The sequence below is a fragment of the Harmonia axyridis genome, chromosome 7 (assembly GCF_914767665.1).
Source record: "Harmonia axyridis chromosome 7, icHarAxyr1.1, whole genome shotgun sequence".
In the NCBI taxonomy this organism is placed as follows: Eukaryota; Metazoa; Arthropoda; class Insecta; order Coleoptera; family Coccinellidae; genus Harmonia; species Harmonia axyridis.
Genome location: NC_059507.1, coordinates 30,002,336 through 30,019,523, shown reverse-complemented (window position 1 = coordinate 30,019,523; position 17,188 = coordinate 30,002,336). Strand labels below are relative to the sequence as shown.

The following is a 17,188-nucleotide window of genomic DNA, read 5'->3' as shown; positions in this document are numbered from 1 at the left end:
ACCAACAAAACTAAATGAAATAGTGTTAATTTTGAAAGAAAAGGGAATCTTGGATCATTATAGATATTTATTTCCAGTATAGCTCATATATCATGAATCCTTTCATATTATTATGAATTGTGAATGTCTATTATATCGTTTATAGTTTGAATGAAGCCATTGGCCATCCTGCTCTACATCATTGAAAAAGTGTGAGAAGAAAGGATTGATCAAATGAAAGTAATATATGGTATTGATAAATATTTTATTTGAATACTCAATACAACTGCAATATGATCTAACAGCTATTTTACAAATGAACCTAAATAATTCATTTCAATAACAACCTCAAAACGAAATAAATACATGAATATACACTAATGTACAAATTCGACAAACTCAATTATGAAGGCATTAATACTTATTCTACAATAAAATAACGATATCACAAATCAATGATGATAAGTAGATAACTATATAAAATTCAAATATGAAATAAGATTGGAAGAGAGATCAAAATAGACAGTCTTATGAAGGAAATTGTGTTGGCAAGATATCATTTGATCCCATAAATAATGTTTGATATGCTGAAATTATAAATGAGTGCAGATAGAAACAGTTTATTCGATGTTGAAGTATGCTTCTTCAATACATTATATAAATATCAGAAAATAGACAGAAAGTTTTTCTTCGATGTCCGACGTCTATTCATAAGAATTAGTGAATTTGGATTTTACATTACTGTGAAACGACAGTAATCAATATAACCATGTTCAATAATGAGCAGTCAGATCTTCATTATTATAAAAAAATCCTTTCAGATATGCTGATGGAGTTCAAATATAATTCTCAGTCTATATGTTGCAAGAATGCAGAAACATGGGTAATATATACAAATAAGATCTCAATACTCATCAATAAAATTGATATGAAATTAGAAGAGGAATCCCCAATTGATTTTACAAAAAATTTGACACATTTCAACGTATACTTGGGTTCTATTCGAGGAATTATAATCAGACATAGATCATAACACTGATGAGATATTTTTTCATGACGAGATGAGAATACTCTTAACTCAAATCCGAATAAAGAATCAACTTGCTATCGAGTCTTTGCTTATTGCCACATCGAAAAGCGAGTAAATATAAATTCTGAGTACAAGATTTACTACAGGTTAGAAAAATATTTGATTTCATATTTTGGGAATATAATTTCTGGTAGAAGGAAATTTTCCCAAAGGTTGGTAACGACAATAGTCAAGCATCTTATTTGTAATCTTCCTGAAATATTAAGAATTTGCATGCCATTCATTATATCCATACCAAAATTGCAATAAATCACGCAACAAATCCCATGCTTTCAGATGAAGAATATTGCCGAGAACATTCCTGAGCAAAACTCTTAATCTGAATATTTCGAAATCACGTAACTCACTGTTTAACAAGTGAAAATGAAAATCTGATATTAGGGGCATTTGGTATGGACAGGAAACTCAAATACAGCCTTCACCTTCCTGAGATCATAAAACAAAATATCAAAAGAAATTAAGATTAGAAGTGAGTTTCAGGGGGCTCATCAATATATTTACAGGTGAAGGGGTTCAGAAACCAGGAACAGAACGATTTTTCGTGTTTGTGCTTACATTTACCTCTCCTACCATGAACATTGTGTGATATGCGACTAGTTTCTGAATCTATACTAGAACTTTCACTGTCTCTCACAACACTGTCATAACCGCTCTCAGCCCTCCTAGAGATTGCCGCGGGACTATGTTTAGAAGTTCTTGGAGTTGAGTCGTGGCCACTGTCATACCCCTCGGACTTGTGGGTCAGTTTGATAGATGTTATTCCAGACTCTATGCTCAAAACAGCCCTGTTCATCCTTTCGACAGACGGAAGGCTATTTGGTGGTGGTAAAGAAGGCTGGGTAACAATTGAGTCGTTGGGAAAACTTGGTTTTCTTTCGTTTTCGGCAGAAGCTCCATTTCCCGGTACCCTTTCGGATTCTTCTCTCAAATTAGGATTGGAAGCACCGTCAGGATGACGTAGATTAGCAAGATTCTCTCTTGGAAAGTTGGAATAATTATTATGGCAATATCTTTGAAATCTACCCCCTATCTGGGGCGGTTTGGTTTGCACCATCGACAGGTCTTGCGTGCTGGCCGATAAAAAAGGATCTAGGTACCAATTCTGAGCTGTGGAAGGTCTGGTCATATTGATTTTACAATTTTCGCAAAACTTTTCTTGGATGTAGGCTGGTTCACTGTAAACACTATTATTATCCTGATTTTCCCCGTAGAGCATTTCGTTGAACGTCAACGATTCGCATCTGCTAAGCGATTTTTGATTCTGTTTCTGCTTCTGATATGTTTCCGAATTTGCTACGTTAGCCTTGGCTAGTCTATTGGTGAAGAGTTCATGCAGCTTTGCCAGTTGATCGAACTTCTTTCTAGTAGTTTCATCCAAATTACCATTCCTCTGAATAGGGTTATCCGGATCTTCATAATCATCATTGTCATACGTTCTGTATCTAGAATCATACCTGTGTCTTGGTAATATCCTCTCTAAATCAGTGTAAACAGACATTGAATCGGTGAATGTTGAAACGACAGTTAGATTTTCCTGACTGAGTATCCTCAAGGGATGATCTAAAGGATTTTCCTGATCTACTTCGGGAAGAGGGTTCTCTGAATAGCCCATACATAGCGCGATGTCTTCTTCAGTCACCTGAAGACAACTATCTTGCGTTGGAACTGGTTCGAGAGGTTCCTCCACTTCAATTATCTCTAAGATTTCATCTTCCTCACTTTCCTCCTGATCTTCATAGCAACTATTCTGATAATTGTTGTATTCAGCATTCGACAGCATCCTTTCCTTCAGAAGCATGTCGAGGCTTTCCAGTGAAACTTCTCTGCTGCTCAGAGGTTGGATGAGGGGAAGCGCAGGAGGTATCTCCACCGCTTCTTCTTCTTCGTCATCTTGGTCGTCCTCCTCTAGTCTTGAAGCCTCCCTTTCTTCTCTGCATTCTGGAATGGAGTCATTTGAGACTTGGTTCAGCTTGAGACCGGTTCGGATGACAGATTCCTCAACGATTTCAGTACGTTTTGTATCGAGTGGTTTCACTATTTCCTCATCGTACGTTTTGAATTGCGTGAGTTCTTTGATTTGTTCTTTTTGGGGTTTATCTGGAACCTTTCCGTAACCATACCTCGTCTTTTGTATCTGCGATGTTTGGTGTTCTACCCATTTCCTTATCATGTTCTTTTTGTGACTGTCCATGTAACCGTATCCTGCTCTATCTGATGTAGAAGGAGTGGACTGTTGTTGCATAGGTCCATCGATCCACGTTTCTCTTTTCTTGATGTGACAAGGTTCCTTGATGAAATGCCTGGCTTCAGCTACCTTCGACTTGGATATTCTAGGGCCGTCTATCCACTGTTCATCACTGCATCCTGTTATTGGTTGTTTGGCTTCGGATTTGTTCTTCGCCGAGGACGCCACCCTATTGGGAGATGATTTGGGGGAGTTGGTGCGACCCGGCGAGGTCTTATTACTTTGGCACGTGGTTTTGATGGAGGGTCGATGACTGAGCACTTTGTCTTCGGCCCTTGAACTTGTTGCGCTCTTGGATGGTCTTTGTTCGGCGCTCGAGCCACGAAGCGCCTTGCTCATAGAACAGCGGTTATCTCCGGAATTTAAACTAGGTATATATACAGGGGGATGCTCGCCGTCGGTTGCGTCGTCGACAGGCCCTACGTAGATGACGGTATCGGCAGATAGATCGCTGCTTGAAGGGTCTGGTTCGCTACTGGTTCCAGTGGTTCTTGTTGCTTCTTCACCTGAGGAAAAAATAGGGGCCTTTAGATTAATGGAAAAGTACTTAGTTATAAATACGTTAATTTGGAACCTTCTGATGAATACGAATTTACATATAAGGCAGAAAGGACTAGGAGAATATAGGTATTTGAGAGCTTGTTTTAGAGGATAGAATACTCCCAATTCGATTCTAATATTCTGGCAGTATGCTTTCTTGGTTTTTTGAAGTTCTTTTTTTATTATTATCATCTAATTTTTTTCTTTTCATTTAAGCCTGTGTTTCTGACATTTAGTTGAAACTCAGAAGCAGGCGATTCAAGTGATAAATGAGGCATTGCTCAGTAATCTAGAGAGAAAATCTAAAATTCAAATTTACCTGAACTACCGCCAGATCCGTTTCCAGCTGCAGATGAAACAAATTTTATCCTTCGCCTTCTCATTCGGTGTATCCTTGAAGCGAGTTGGACTGTTGTTAAAGTGTCCGAATAATTCTGAGCACGTGGTGAAACATGAACAATCATGGCTGCATGACATGTTAAGGAACTCAAACAATCCTGAAAGTAAAGGGTATTGTCATAAAGGAAACACTTGTAGATTAGAGGATTCTTTGAGGAGTTTTTAATTATCAAAATTAAAAAAAGAGAGAATTGAAGAGAGAATAATGCAAAATAATAGAATAATAAAGGGTTTCCATTAAGAGATTTTATTCGAAAAGTCCGCTATCTGGACAGCTGTCACTTATCACATTGTGATCTTTTGAGATTTGACAAGTAAATACTACGCCATTAGTAGAAATAGAACGATATAGGCTTCAATAATGCATTGCAATTAATGAGCTGCGAATTGTTTCCAATGATATATTGATTTGTTTTCAAAAACATTTTGATTTTTTTTCAATGAAATTTTTATTTGTTTTAAATGACATATTGATTTATTTTAAATGATCCTTGATTTATTTTCAATGATCTTTTGATTTATTTTCAATGACAATTTGAGTGTTTTTATTAAGATTTTGATTTGTTTTTAATGATCTTATGATTTGTTCTAGATGACAGTTCGATTCGTTTGTAATGACATTTTGATTCAATTCTAATGATCGTTTGATTTGCTTCCAATGACATTTCGATTTTATGTTAATGAGCCTTTGATTTGTTTTTAATGAAATACAAAAATGTTGGAAATTTTGCAAAATTGCGGAATAAAAAATAAAATCACTTTTGGGTGATCGCGAAGAACATTACCGACCGACAATAGTGAAACTGGTGGAGAAATTTGAGCTGTTGGAACAAATGACAGTTATATCAATGATCCATTGATTTCTCTTGAAATATATCCCTTTTTTTTAATATCGACATGAAACCTCTTATTGGAAAACCCTTTAAAAATCTCACCAACTGGTGGATGAAAGAAGAACAAAGAGCCTTTCAGCTCAAATGATCAAATATTATTAAAAAAATATCTGCGGAGTTGAGTCAAACGAAGAATCGTCCGAGAAGAATAATAAAAACCTACCTTCAGCAAGTGAGTCAGTTTATTCTCTTTGTAGGGAAGATGTTTTTGACCGTTGAATATTGCAAGCAGGATATTGCCTACTCCTGAAAGGGGAATACCCCCGCTTGCTTTGCTCCTCTCCGAATTTCCTAGATCGATTAGATGGAGACGACTTCTTCCTCCAGCAACTACAACAATATAAAAAAATTATTAGTTAAAAGGGCATTGCAAATTTTAAATAATGGTTTATTTATTTCCTCTTAGAATATTTCCATCATTCAAAGGAGCAGTTTCTAAAGAGAAAAGAAATTGAATTTTGGGAATATGAACCTAAGTTTCCAATTAAAATAATATAGAAAGTGGATTTTTCAAAATATCATAAATTCGAAACCATAACGATGCCTTAACGATTGAAAATATTATATTTGGAACAATCACAGCACATCTTCAATTTCCTGATTATACGTTCTTAAGTTTCTGTTATACAGGGTTAGAACTATTTAGAGAGACAGGGATATCGAAAACCTTTAGAAATACAGGCTGGCTTAAAACACAAAAAGTTGCGTTATCTAGGGATGAGTGTGTTGGTGTGAAGAACAGATCCAAAATCTCCAATAGTTCCCGAGATATCTCGAAAAACCTAAAATCGAGATTTTCTTTTTTTCTGTATAACTCATTTGTTGTTAAGGATAACTTCAAGAATTTCATTTTGTATCCATTATCCAATATAGAGATTCAAATGACGTCTTAAGATTTTTCTGTTTTCCATTGTTTCAGAGAAACGATACCTAGTCAATTTTTATTCTTATGGACGCCATATTGGTTCTTTTTATGGGGTGATAAAAAAATTAAGAATTCAACAATGTATCACACTCTACAACAATATCGAGTCTAACTACGCAAATTTGACAATTTTTATTTTTTTGTAAGTAGTAGTCTGGAGTTCAACAATATTGTATTGAAATCCAATGTTTATCTCGAGAACATTCCGAATTTATCAGATTGGATATGATTAATAGGAATCCATTTTATTCTTATTTAGATCTTTCCTTCCATTGGCCTGAAAGAAGTAGTTTTCGTATAAACGAGAATTCATTCTAGTGAAATTCATCTAAAAAAATCGTTTTACATGAAATAAATTGTTCCAATTTGCCTTGAAAATAAATATTGTTTATTTTGACGGCTCTGCCCTGTGGCACTCTACAACAATAACTCAAGGAAGTATACAACCGATAACAGAACATCTTCTCCAAAGAGTGTAGTAAGTCTTCAGGGGATAATTCCAGCAAAAACGGAGAAGATAAGAAAACCAATTACCATAAATTTGAATGTAGCATAGCGATCATTTGCAATTAGAACTTTCGGGAGTTTTTTCAGATTATCTTCGAATGTATTGGACGTTCAGACAATTTTGGCTGATTCGAATTTTCCAGGTAGATGAAGGTGCTGATATTTTCTCGTGGAATTGCGAAACTTTGTTATTAATGAATATGAGATTTCCATTATTCATGAATTATTGTATAAGGAAATCTACAATTAACCTAATTTTCTGGAAAGAATGTGCGCATACGATGATTTTTCATTACGATAAAAAATTCTAACATATCTTCCTGTGATTCCAACATAATAAATCGCGAAGGAGTGAAATATGTAGTTTGAAGTTGGTGTGACACTCAGAGTAATAAACATAAGAAAATGTATACGTAACGTAATTCTATTGTCTGGTTATCTGGACAGATTGTGATATATTTAGAAAAGCACAATGGCATTATTTTATTGAAAATGCATGTTATAAAATATATTAATTTGAATGATTCTCGACTAAATATGAATTAATTTTGAATAATTCGTTTTCAATATTTTCCTTCACTTTCGAATTTGTGGTAAGAATATTTGCTATTTCCTACACCTACCTATTTACTCGTTAACCCGAGGTTTGATATATATGTTGCATTCTTTCCTCTGATCTGTCATCTAGATATTTCTAGTTATTGACTTCTTCAATATTTTTCGAGTAAATCGAAAACTGTCAAATTTGTCAGTACATATTGGGGAAAATATTGCTTACAGAAATAGTGTTGGTTTGCTCCAACACTATTTATGTTCATTATTTTGAGGTTGTGATCCAACCTCACCTATACAGAACCCCCTATCTATGTTTATAACTATGAGGAAAGGACAGGTGAGAGTTTTTTCTTCAGTAAGGTTGACTTAAGCTACTGAAGGAGGAATTTCATTGTTGCGTCAATCATAATAATCGATCAAAGTAAAAAGTGGTCAATTCTTGAGAATCTATTCAAAGAATCAAATCATACTCTGGCCTCTAACCGTAAAAAAAATCTTTAGATAACCAACTATTTTCGTTTAGCAATCTAATTTATATTCTTCAACTCAAGCTCTTTGAGAGGTTCAATCAAATGATGGGATTATTGATGAAAGCAATAATATCACTACGTCAGTGGAATTAACTATTAACGAATATCCCGATAAGAACCTCGAAAATGGTATATCGCTTTTAAGTAGATTGGAATTAGTGGATTAGTGGAGGGTTTCAATATGGATATCATTCAACCACAATGTTAATTATCGTTAATTAAACATTCTCTTCAATAGAATTATTTTTGAAGAAATGAAGAAGCTGGATAGGAATTCTAATTTTTTGTCCACTGATTGTACCGGGTTTTTCACTATAATTTGACCCCCTATTAACTTTGTCAATAAAAGAGGTGCAAAAAAATGTTTTCTACAAAAGTTTCACGAAATCGGCTAGTGTTTTTTAAAATGATTTCACAAAACGAAATATATATTAGAGTGGGCAACATATTGATAGCAACTTCATTTTTTCAAATGGAACATCCTGTATATTTTTCTATATTTGACTAGCTCTTTATCCCCTTACTTCGAATATATAACATATGTTCGGCCTATCTCTCTTATTCTGAGTACCACAGAGTTTCAAATTTTAAGAACCACCTGGCAAGCTAAGTAATCAGTTTTCAAGTGGAAGGCTACGATAACTCCAAATGCCTTTTTTTGAGTTATCTCGTTGGCAACGATATATCATATTCACTATGAATTGGAATTGGATCATTTGGATGCAACTCCATATATTCTCTCTTTTTGGCTTTCTTATTTTTATTGTATACATAAAGCGATATTTTTCAAATTTTTCCGCTTCTGATGTGTAGTGCATATTCGATGAATTGTTTTATTCAATGACAAACGTATGTTATATATCGTTGCCAACGAGATAACTAAAATTGAGGCATTCTGAATTATCGCAGCCTTCCAATTGAAAGATTACTTAGCTTGCCAGGTGGTTCTTAAAATTTGAAACTCTGTGGTACTCAGAATAAGAGAGATAGGCCGAACATATGTTATATATTCGAAATCAGGGGAAAAAGAGCTAGTCAAATATAGAAAAATATACAGGGTGTTCCATTTGAAAAAATGAAGTTGCTATCAATATGTTGCCCACTCTGTATATATTTCGTTTTGTGGAATCATTTTAAAAAACACTAGTTGATTTCGTGAAACTTTTGTAGAAAACATTTTTCTGTACATCTTCTTGTAACAAAGTTAAAGGGGGGGTCAAATTATGGTGAAAAACCCGGTACATTGTTTCAGAGAATTTTGGATATTCGAACTTGGGATTCTCTGCATTCTCATTTTATTCCAATGCCTCGTATGAAAATTATAAATCAATATTCTAGGAGCAAAAAGTTTTTTTAATCTTACGATTGACGCAACCTTTTCAGCTAACTTTTGAGAATTCTTCTTCTTCTTCTTACTTCTAAATAGGTAGATTGCCTGTTCTACATCGAAAATTCACCACTTTCATTCAATGAGAATACGAAAAAATAAAAAATAAAGCCGTTTTTGCCTTTCCATCCATCTTATTCTTATCCATACTGTATCGAATTAGGTATTTAATCACCAACTATGAATTTGGACAGCATGAAATGAATATGAAAATGCATAATAATCCTCACTCTATGCTTCTGTAATCTTGAAACCTCCAAAACATAAAGTACTTTAAAGATCGCAAATTAACGAAACTAAAACGAAATTTTCATTTTGAATTTATTTCTTAGCTGTCAACCAAGTTTATCGACAATTTGTATTACTCTAATATAAAATTAAGTTATAGAAGTGTTATTGAAGTTATTGTTTTTGAAGAAAAATGAAGCTCAAATACTTCAAAGTAATGTAGTAGTAGAGCAAAGAAAAGATCGCCAAGCTTCAAACTGGTTTAGAGTGCAATTATACCCTTTTATTATTACATTTAAAATTACACATTTAAAGATAAAAACTATTCTGACCGAGAAAAATTAATAGTTCTCTAAAATGTAGGGTGTGCAATCTATCTAAATAACTTCTATTAGTTCAAGAACCCCTCAGAGAGCATGTCCATTTTATTAGATCGGGGACCAAATCAAACACTTCAACACTAAACGAGGTGAAATACGTTCTCACCTCCTCCTTTTCCAGCCACACTGTACTGATAGACATGCAGAGTATACAGAAGGTGCGAGTCCCTAGAGTCTTCCCTTGTGGGAGCCCTTCCTTCCAGTGCAGCATCTAGGTAGTGAGCGGCTTTCTCGGCTGTAGGAACCCTCAGTTCGCAGTGTGGCGGTTGGTTTCCAAATAAAGGATCGTCTCGCAAATAAACCCCTGGAGATTGTTCGGAATCTGAAAAAGGAAATATCATCGTTAGAGAGGTGGATACATTTTGTTCAATCTATCAGGAATACAGAATGAGTCAATATGGTTGGAGCACCTCGAGTTGATTATGCAATGAAAGTTTGAAAAAAAAACTGGCTACAATCATCTCTCACCAGAAATGCATCAATATTGGATAAGATTTGTAGCACTCAGGATGTTACAAGGATTTGCGACACAGTCTGGTATGATTCCTTTACTTTAGGTATATTCGGAAGAAAAATTGTGGTAGTATGACAAAAGGATATTTCAACAAGGAATAGATTACTGAAATTCTGAATTGTAAATATCTTTTTATAAAGTTTAGTTATGAAGTGGAGCGTAGACGGATATTTATCGTTTTTATGTTATGTTGTGAAAATTTCGATATTCATTGGAAATCCTCCAAACCATAGAGAAAATCTACTATCTTAATTAAATCTACACGGCTAGATATAGATATATTACGGCGGACTCATATACTACTTGTTCGTACAAAACAGTGAGTTTTCACTTTTTTTAGTTAGGCAATTTACGATTCATTTCAAAGTAGATGGCTGTAGCGGTGAGTGGTATTCAAAACGAATAGATTGTAGATGTCACACAATAAAATCAGGTATTTGTAAACATAACGCCATCGACATATTAGATGATTTGTGTATGCATCATGAAGTTACTCTCGATTAAACATGTCAGCTTACGAAATTCTCGTTATTTGTGGGAGGTTTTAATTTTCTGCTTTAATATGAAGAAATCTGCGGTTGAGGCTCATATTATGCTCTCAAATACCTCTGGTCAGGCCGCTTTTAGTGAAAGAAAGTGCCGAGAGTGGTTTCAACGCTTCAAGAACGGCAATTTTGACGTCACAGAGGTGGCGGAAAAGAGAAGGTTTTTTGAAGATGCAGAATTGGAGGCATTACTTGATCAAGACTCGTGTCAAACGCAACAAGAATTGGCAGGATCATTGGGTGTGCCGCAACAAGCCATTTCAAAACGCCTGAAAGTCATGGGAATGATTCAGAAACAGGGAAATTGGGTGCCGTACGAGTTGAAGCCGAGATATGTTGAACGGCGTTTGTTTGCTTGTGAACAGCTGCTTGTAAGGCAAAGAGGGACTAGATTTCTGCATCGCATTGTGACTGGAGACCAAAAATGGGTTCATTACGATAACACCAAGCGCAGAAACCTATGGGCGTGCTTCCACGTCAAGGGCCAAACCGAATATTCACGGTTCCAAGGTCATGCTCAGTATTTGGGGAGACCAGCTCGGCGTAGTGTATTACAAGTAGTTAAAACCGACAGAAAAAATCAGTGGCGATCGTTATCGAATGCAAATTAAAGCGTTTGAACCGATCATTGAAATAAATATAATATATTGTGACTTTAACAAATAATAACAAAGCCCGGTATCAAATGTCATGTCATAGCAAGCGTTAAGTAGTTAAGTAGGGAATCGGTAAAATGATGAAAATACCTTGTTTTATGGGCATAAGATTCGTGCATTGTACCATTTCTAAATCTGTCTAAAATGCCCAATTTTTTGATGTTACTTGCTCGTTTTGTTTCAAGGATTTTTTTTTCACAGCAGGTGTCCAAAGTCGAAGTTCTCGTTTTGCTAGCAATTGAAATCAAGATTTATCCATTAATTTACGGAAATCCACATAACTTTTTGACAGAATCATACTCATGTCATCTTAAATAACTATTTAAGATTCCATTACAACAGAAAAAATAAGCTTCGAGAGCTTTCCAGCAGAATTCTGACCCTGACAATGTTAAAAAAGGTGAAAATTCACTAAAAAACGTAATTTGGTAATAACTCGAAAACCATGCAACTTTTACTGGGGTCATGTTAGGCTGGTTAGGTCCCTCTTTAGCTGACCTACCTCCGGTGTCACTGTGACGTGCCACTTATGGGACACCCTGTATAATCAATATATCATTATGATAGCCCTTTCATAATTCAAAATCGCAATTTCAGTGATTCTTCGTCAGAGTTATCAAACCATTCTATCAGACCCTCTCAGGACAAAGTTTCGTGTCAACCTCCTGTACAGCGAATTATAAATTCACGGCACGTCTCTGTTTGGACAGCGTGAGGTAGAGAGAAGGGCGTGAAAAAACAGAAGCAATAAATGCTAAGTACACAGTCCTTTTAAGATTTCGCGTGCACTCAACCACAGGTCGTGATCTAACAGCATGGTTTGAAATTTGTAAGACCGTATCAGGTGGAAGATTAAATATAAACAAAGGTGAAATGATGTATGGCACATCGTTGGGGGGCTTTCCTCTCATCCATCATAGTTGCGGGTAGAGGCATGAAAAATCCGACAGTCCCTCATCCTGGAGCGATCACCTGATCCTGCTTGATGCCAGGAGGTTTCCGGAAAGGAAAAGATAACATTCCTGAATATCATAAATGGGAATTTTATAGAATTGAGAATGCGAGCATGAAACTTGGTTGAAATGTTAAAGTTGCGTTCTTCATTGAAATGCAATGACTGGGTTATAAATGGGATGCTACAGGGCACAGTTCCGGGACCGCTTCTTTTGAACTTTATGTTTGAATATCTCAAAAATAGATGCTTCTATACGACACATTGCTTTTGTGAGTCATATCATTGTTATTTGAAACCTATTAATATTCAATATTGATGAATTGAGCCGATCATTTCGAAATGGTCAATAAAATTGTGTAGTGATATTTCTCATAATTGATTTGTTTAAAATTTTTTGGGTTGTCTGCAGGGAGGGTCGAAGATATATCAAGATGCATGCATTTTTTATGTCGAGTTTATGACAAGAAGACACAGCATTTATTTTTTAGAATTTCGTAAATTCCAATAAGAAGATCAATTTCATTCGAGAAAGACAAGTTTGAAGGTCCTTTCAAGATATTGAATTATGTTCAGCTCATGTTTTTCCCATTTTTTTATATCACTTTCATATCTTGAGCACTAATTCAATCAAAGGCGAAAAACCTTTTCTCTTTTTCAGTATCATAATGAGTTCATAACACTACTAAAAACAGTGCTGTAATGAACTCATTATACAGCATTATTTTCATTTATATTTTTCATTTTTCGATTGTCTACACTGACACTGACAGTTGTCAATATTATATAATATAGTTTGGATAAAGTGAAAAAATTTGCAATTTTATTCGAAATTTCTCTTGATACGGGTGGTGTTAAATCGATTTGGCAGACATTTTTCACGATCTTAATGCGTGATCAGAAATTATTTCAGAATTCAAATTCCGTAATCTGTCAATTTTCGTAACAGTCACATCAACTGCCAAAATAAATACAAAAGTCACTAGGACGTATAATCTGAATTTTTCATTGCATTTTGACGATATTTCACAAAACTAATAGAGAAAATATCGTCTGAAATTCGTTGAAGAACTGTTTATCGAATTTTGCATTCGTGTTGGAATAGGAGCCCATTCTGCAACTCCTTTAGGGATATACTATTTAGACCTACATATACTACATTCTACATATGAAATCTGCAAAATCCCAAAGAATGTATACCCTACATTCCAAATGTAGGTGAAATTATGAGGATATTAACTCATTAAAATCCATTATTGCGCTTACTCTTCTGTAAAACTTCTCTGATTCTCAATTATAAATAATAATCATAATTATTCCTACCAACAAAACTTGGTAAGAAAATGCAGTGGCTGATCCACAATTGTAACTTTTGCAGTAAATGAGGGAACAATCTTCTTCGATACTGAAGGTTGCTAACTTCCCCCTTGTGACCTATTTTGCATAATTTCTCGAATATAATGAGTCTATAATGATGACGGAGTGAAAGGCAGTCCCGCTATATATTCATAATTCCCGTTAACAGAAGAAAGAGGGGATATTATGCGAATCCACTATCCGAAAATGAAAATTGTTGAATGAACCCGTTCAATTTGATGGAAAACCAGCATAATATTTCATATATATTATTTTATGAAATAATATTGAAACGTTGTGAATGTCGAAATTTATTATTTTCACTGGATATCAGGCAATAACTGACTAAAAAAAAATTTGTTTGGGTTTTTGCATCCACAGGGCGAATCATTTTAAATGAATGTTTTGTTCGTGGTTATTCTGATAGATCTAGTATCAAAGAAAGCAAAAAAATAAACGTCCGTGTGAATGAATTCAATATATTTGCATAAATGGCGCAAAACATGGTAAAAGATCAGGATGCACAGGATGTTTCCGAAATTTGAAGCTTTATTGTAAATAACTGGTTATACATTTATGATTCGAAGTATTGTCCATCGCTGGCGCCACTACTTTCTCCCATCTTTTGGGCAGCGTACGAACACCGCGTCTCTTGAAGCTATCCATGAATTTTTTCACTTCATAAGACCGAAAGTGCTGGTCAGCCAGGCCGTGTGCCATTGATCAAAACAAGTCATATTCTGAGTAAGCAAGGTCTAGAGAATACGGTGGATGGGGTAAGACTTCCAATTTAAACGTTTCCAAGTATGTCTTTATTATGTCTCTCGTTGTATTGCGGCTGTTTGTCTATCAATATTCGGCTGAAACGCATTAATTGCCTTTGATAACGATCGCTTGTGATTGTTTCAGTCGGCTTTAACAACTCACAATACACTACGCCGAGCTGGTCCACCAAATACTGAGCTTGACCTTGGAACTGCGAATATTCGGTTTGGCCGTGGACGTGGAAGCATGACCGGGATATCCCAATAATTTTCTGCGCTTGGGATTATCGTAATGAACCCATTTTTTGTTTCCAGTCACAATGCGATGTAGAAATCCCTTCTGCCATTACCTTGCAAGCAGCTGTTAACAAGCAAACAAACGCCGTTCAATATCTCGGCTCCAACTGGTACGGTATCCAATTTTCTTGTTTCTCAATCATTCCCATGACTTTCAGGCGTTTTTAAATGACTTGTTGCGTCACTACCAATGATCCTGCAAGTTCTTGTTTCGTTTGACACGAGTCTTGATCAAGTAATGCTTCCAATTTTGCATCTTCGAGAACCTTCTCTTTTCCACCGTCATGCTGGTCTTCCAGCACGTTCTTTCACTAATGGCGTTATAACCATAGGTATTTCAGAGCATTCGACGAGCCTCTTCCGCAGATTTATTCATATTAAAGCAGAAAATTAAAACCTCCCGCGAATGACGAGAATTTGGCTTGTTTATTAAGTTTATTGTATGACATCTACAATCTATTTATTTCGACTACCATCTTACCGCTACAGCCATCTATTGCAAAACGTCGGTAGCAAAGTTGTACACCAATAATATTTACGAACTTTCTTGATGAATACCTTCAATGAGAAATTATTCGAAAAATTCGCAAATAGTTTTTGTTTTATCACGAAGAGGAATACAAAAACGACGAAATTCTTTCGATACAACCAAAATTCTCCACCGTCAACATTCCTCCGAAAGAACAAATGGAAGAAAGGAGGAATTCGAACCCCTCCCACTCCTCTGTTTGTTCCCGAAAGATCCCTATCTTTTGCACGATTGAACAACGAAACAATTTATGCAAATTCGACCGTTCCTCCATATTCTTGGCCCCGTTCCTCGCTGAAATAATTACACAGGTATTTCATTTCGCGCATAATATCCACTTTTGTGACGTTAAGGGTGAAATATGCTCTCTGTTGAGGTTTTGTCTTGTTCAGCCTGATAGTTTCTGACAGGGATATTTATTTCGGCCTGGCCGCTGCCAACCTAACGGAGGCCGGAAAGTATGCGGCGAAAATATCCTGTTGTAATTTAATAAAACGAGTCTAACGATCAAATTCTCCTTTGTCAAAATGGCATGCAACTTGTAATCGCGCATGGACGTGCCGAATTAGCTTCTGGCGTTCATAGGCTCTGTTATTATTTTACGTAACAAAATGGGGATATTAATAATGAAATGTCATGTTGTGGCGAATTTTGCGGTCGTAATAATACGCTTGGATGCATGAATTTAATATTGTAGAGAGGGAGTTTCATTCAGGTACAATTTAAACATTGGGCTCGTTAAGAAACATGAACTGTATAATTAGCCTGAACGAGGTCTTATGGAATTAACTCCGACGAAAAGTGTTCGGAAATATTCATCTTTGTTTGTTTTGAAGACCGAAATATGCAGAGATGATATGTTTCAAAACGTTGTTTGAAATGATAGAAATATTAGAAATGTTAGTAATGATTCACAACTCGATACGATTTGATGCGATCTCATAAATGGGGGGAGCATATGTCATTTTCAGAAAGCAAATTCTGTCCCCAACATGAACTATCAAATTTGACATGAAGCGCGCGGAAATGAAAACGTATCAGTGATACGATATTTCACTCAATTCGCGAGTTTCTCCAAAAAGAAAGCACTCCTTATGTCCCATAGTGAATCAACGTTTCATATTAACTCAAAATATATTGAAATAAATACTAAAATATATCAGAAATTTAGAAAAAAAACTTCAAGCGTGCCAAATGACGTGAAACAACCGATGACACTAGGAGAGCAAAAGTTTCCAAACCTTGGATTTCAGCAGGAAGATACAGAAAATAATAAATATTCTGCTTATTATAAATTCAGGAAAAATATCGGATTCCAAATATTCAAATTTGCATATTTAATCGGCAATCACTCAAATGAATATATTTCATTCAATATAATATACATTTATAACGATATAGTTAACTCGTGGGTTTGAAAATATATCACAATCCAACAATGTAATCTAACCATGTTGGAGACTTGTAAAAATTGCGTATTCCCAGTAAAATAAATACAAATCAAAAGTAATTCAGTTTTCTCTCATGTAATAGGAATAAACCGATGATACCCATGAAATAAGACTTGTTATGGGAGTATCTATCGATTCCATCAACCATTCCAGAAAAGAAAGATCGCAAACATTAAGTTCTGAAAAAAGAAAAAAAAATATCTTTACCAATTTCTTTACTCTTTACTCCCTCTATCTATGTTTATTACTCTATGGATGCCATAAATCGAATGTAAGCTGATTGAAGAAAATACAAAAAGAAAAAGAAGTACAGTTTCGCTACTCTCCCTCGATGACATGCATTCTCCTTGGGTTACTTTCGATTATGATTTCTACGTAATATCGTGAAAATCTTCTGTTTGACAATGGTTATGTTGATGACAGTTTTGCTGATACATTAACCAGATAGATAATTAATATCGTATGA

General features: G+C 35.2%; 1 protein-coding gene across 4 annotated transcripts in view; it reads right to left on the bottom strand.

Moving 5' to 3' along the window:
- Positions 1 to 263: 263 nt before the first annotated feature.
- Positions 264 to 17,188, bottom strand: part of LOC123684847 (kinesin-like protein CG14535) — a 477,561-nt gene continuing 460,636 nt past the window's right edge. For 3 of the 4 annotated variants that reach the window (XM_045624319.1, XM_045624320.1, XM_045624321.1), the window contains 4 exons: positions 9,765 to 9,980; positions 5,310 to 5,476; positions 4,174 to 4,351; positions 264 to 3,820 (listed from right to left, as the gene is read on the bottom strand). In XM_045624319.1, the coding sequence (XP_045480275.1) occupies positions 1,533 to 3,820; positions 4,174 to 4,351; positions 5,310 to 5,476; positions 9,765 to 9,980 (2,849 nt within the window). In that variant the 3' untranslated portion in view covers positions 264 to 1,532. The remainder of the gene's footprint in view (positions 3,821 to 4,173; positions 4,352 to 5,309; positions 5,477 to 9,764; positions 9,981 to 17,188) is intronic. The other variant, XM_045624322.1, reaches the window with a different exon arrangement.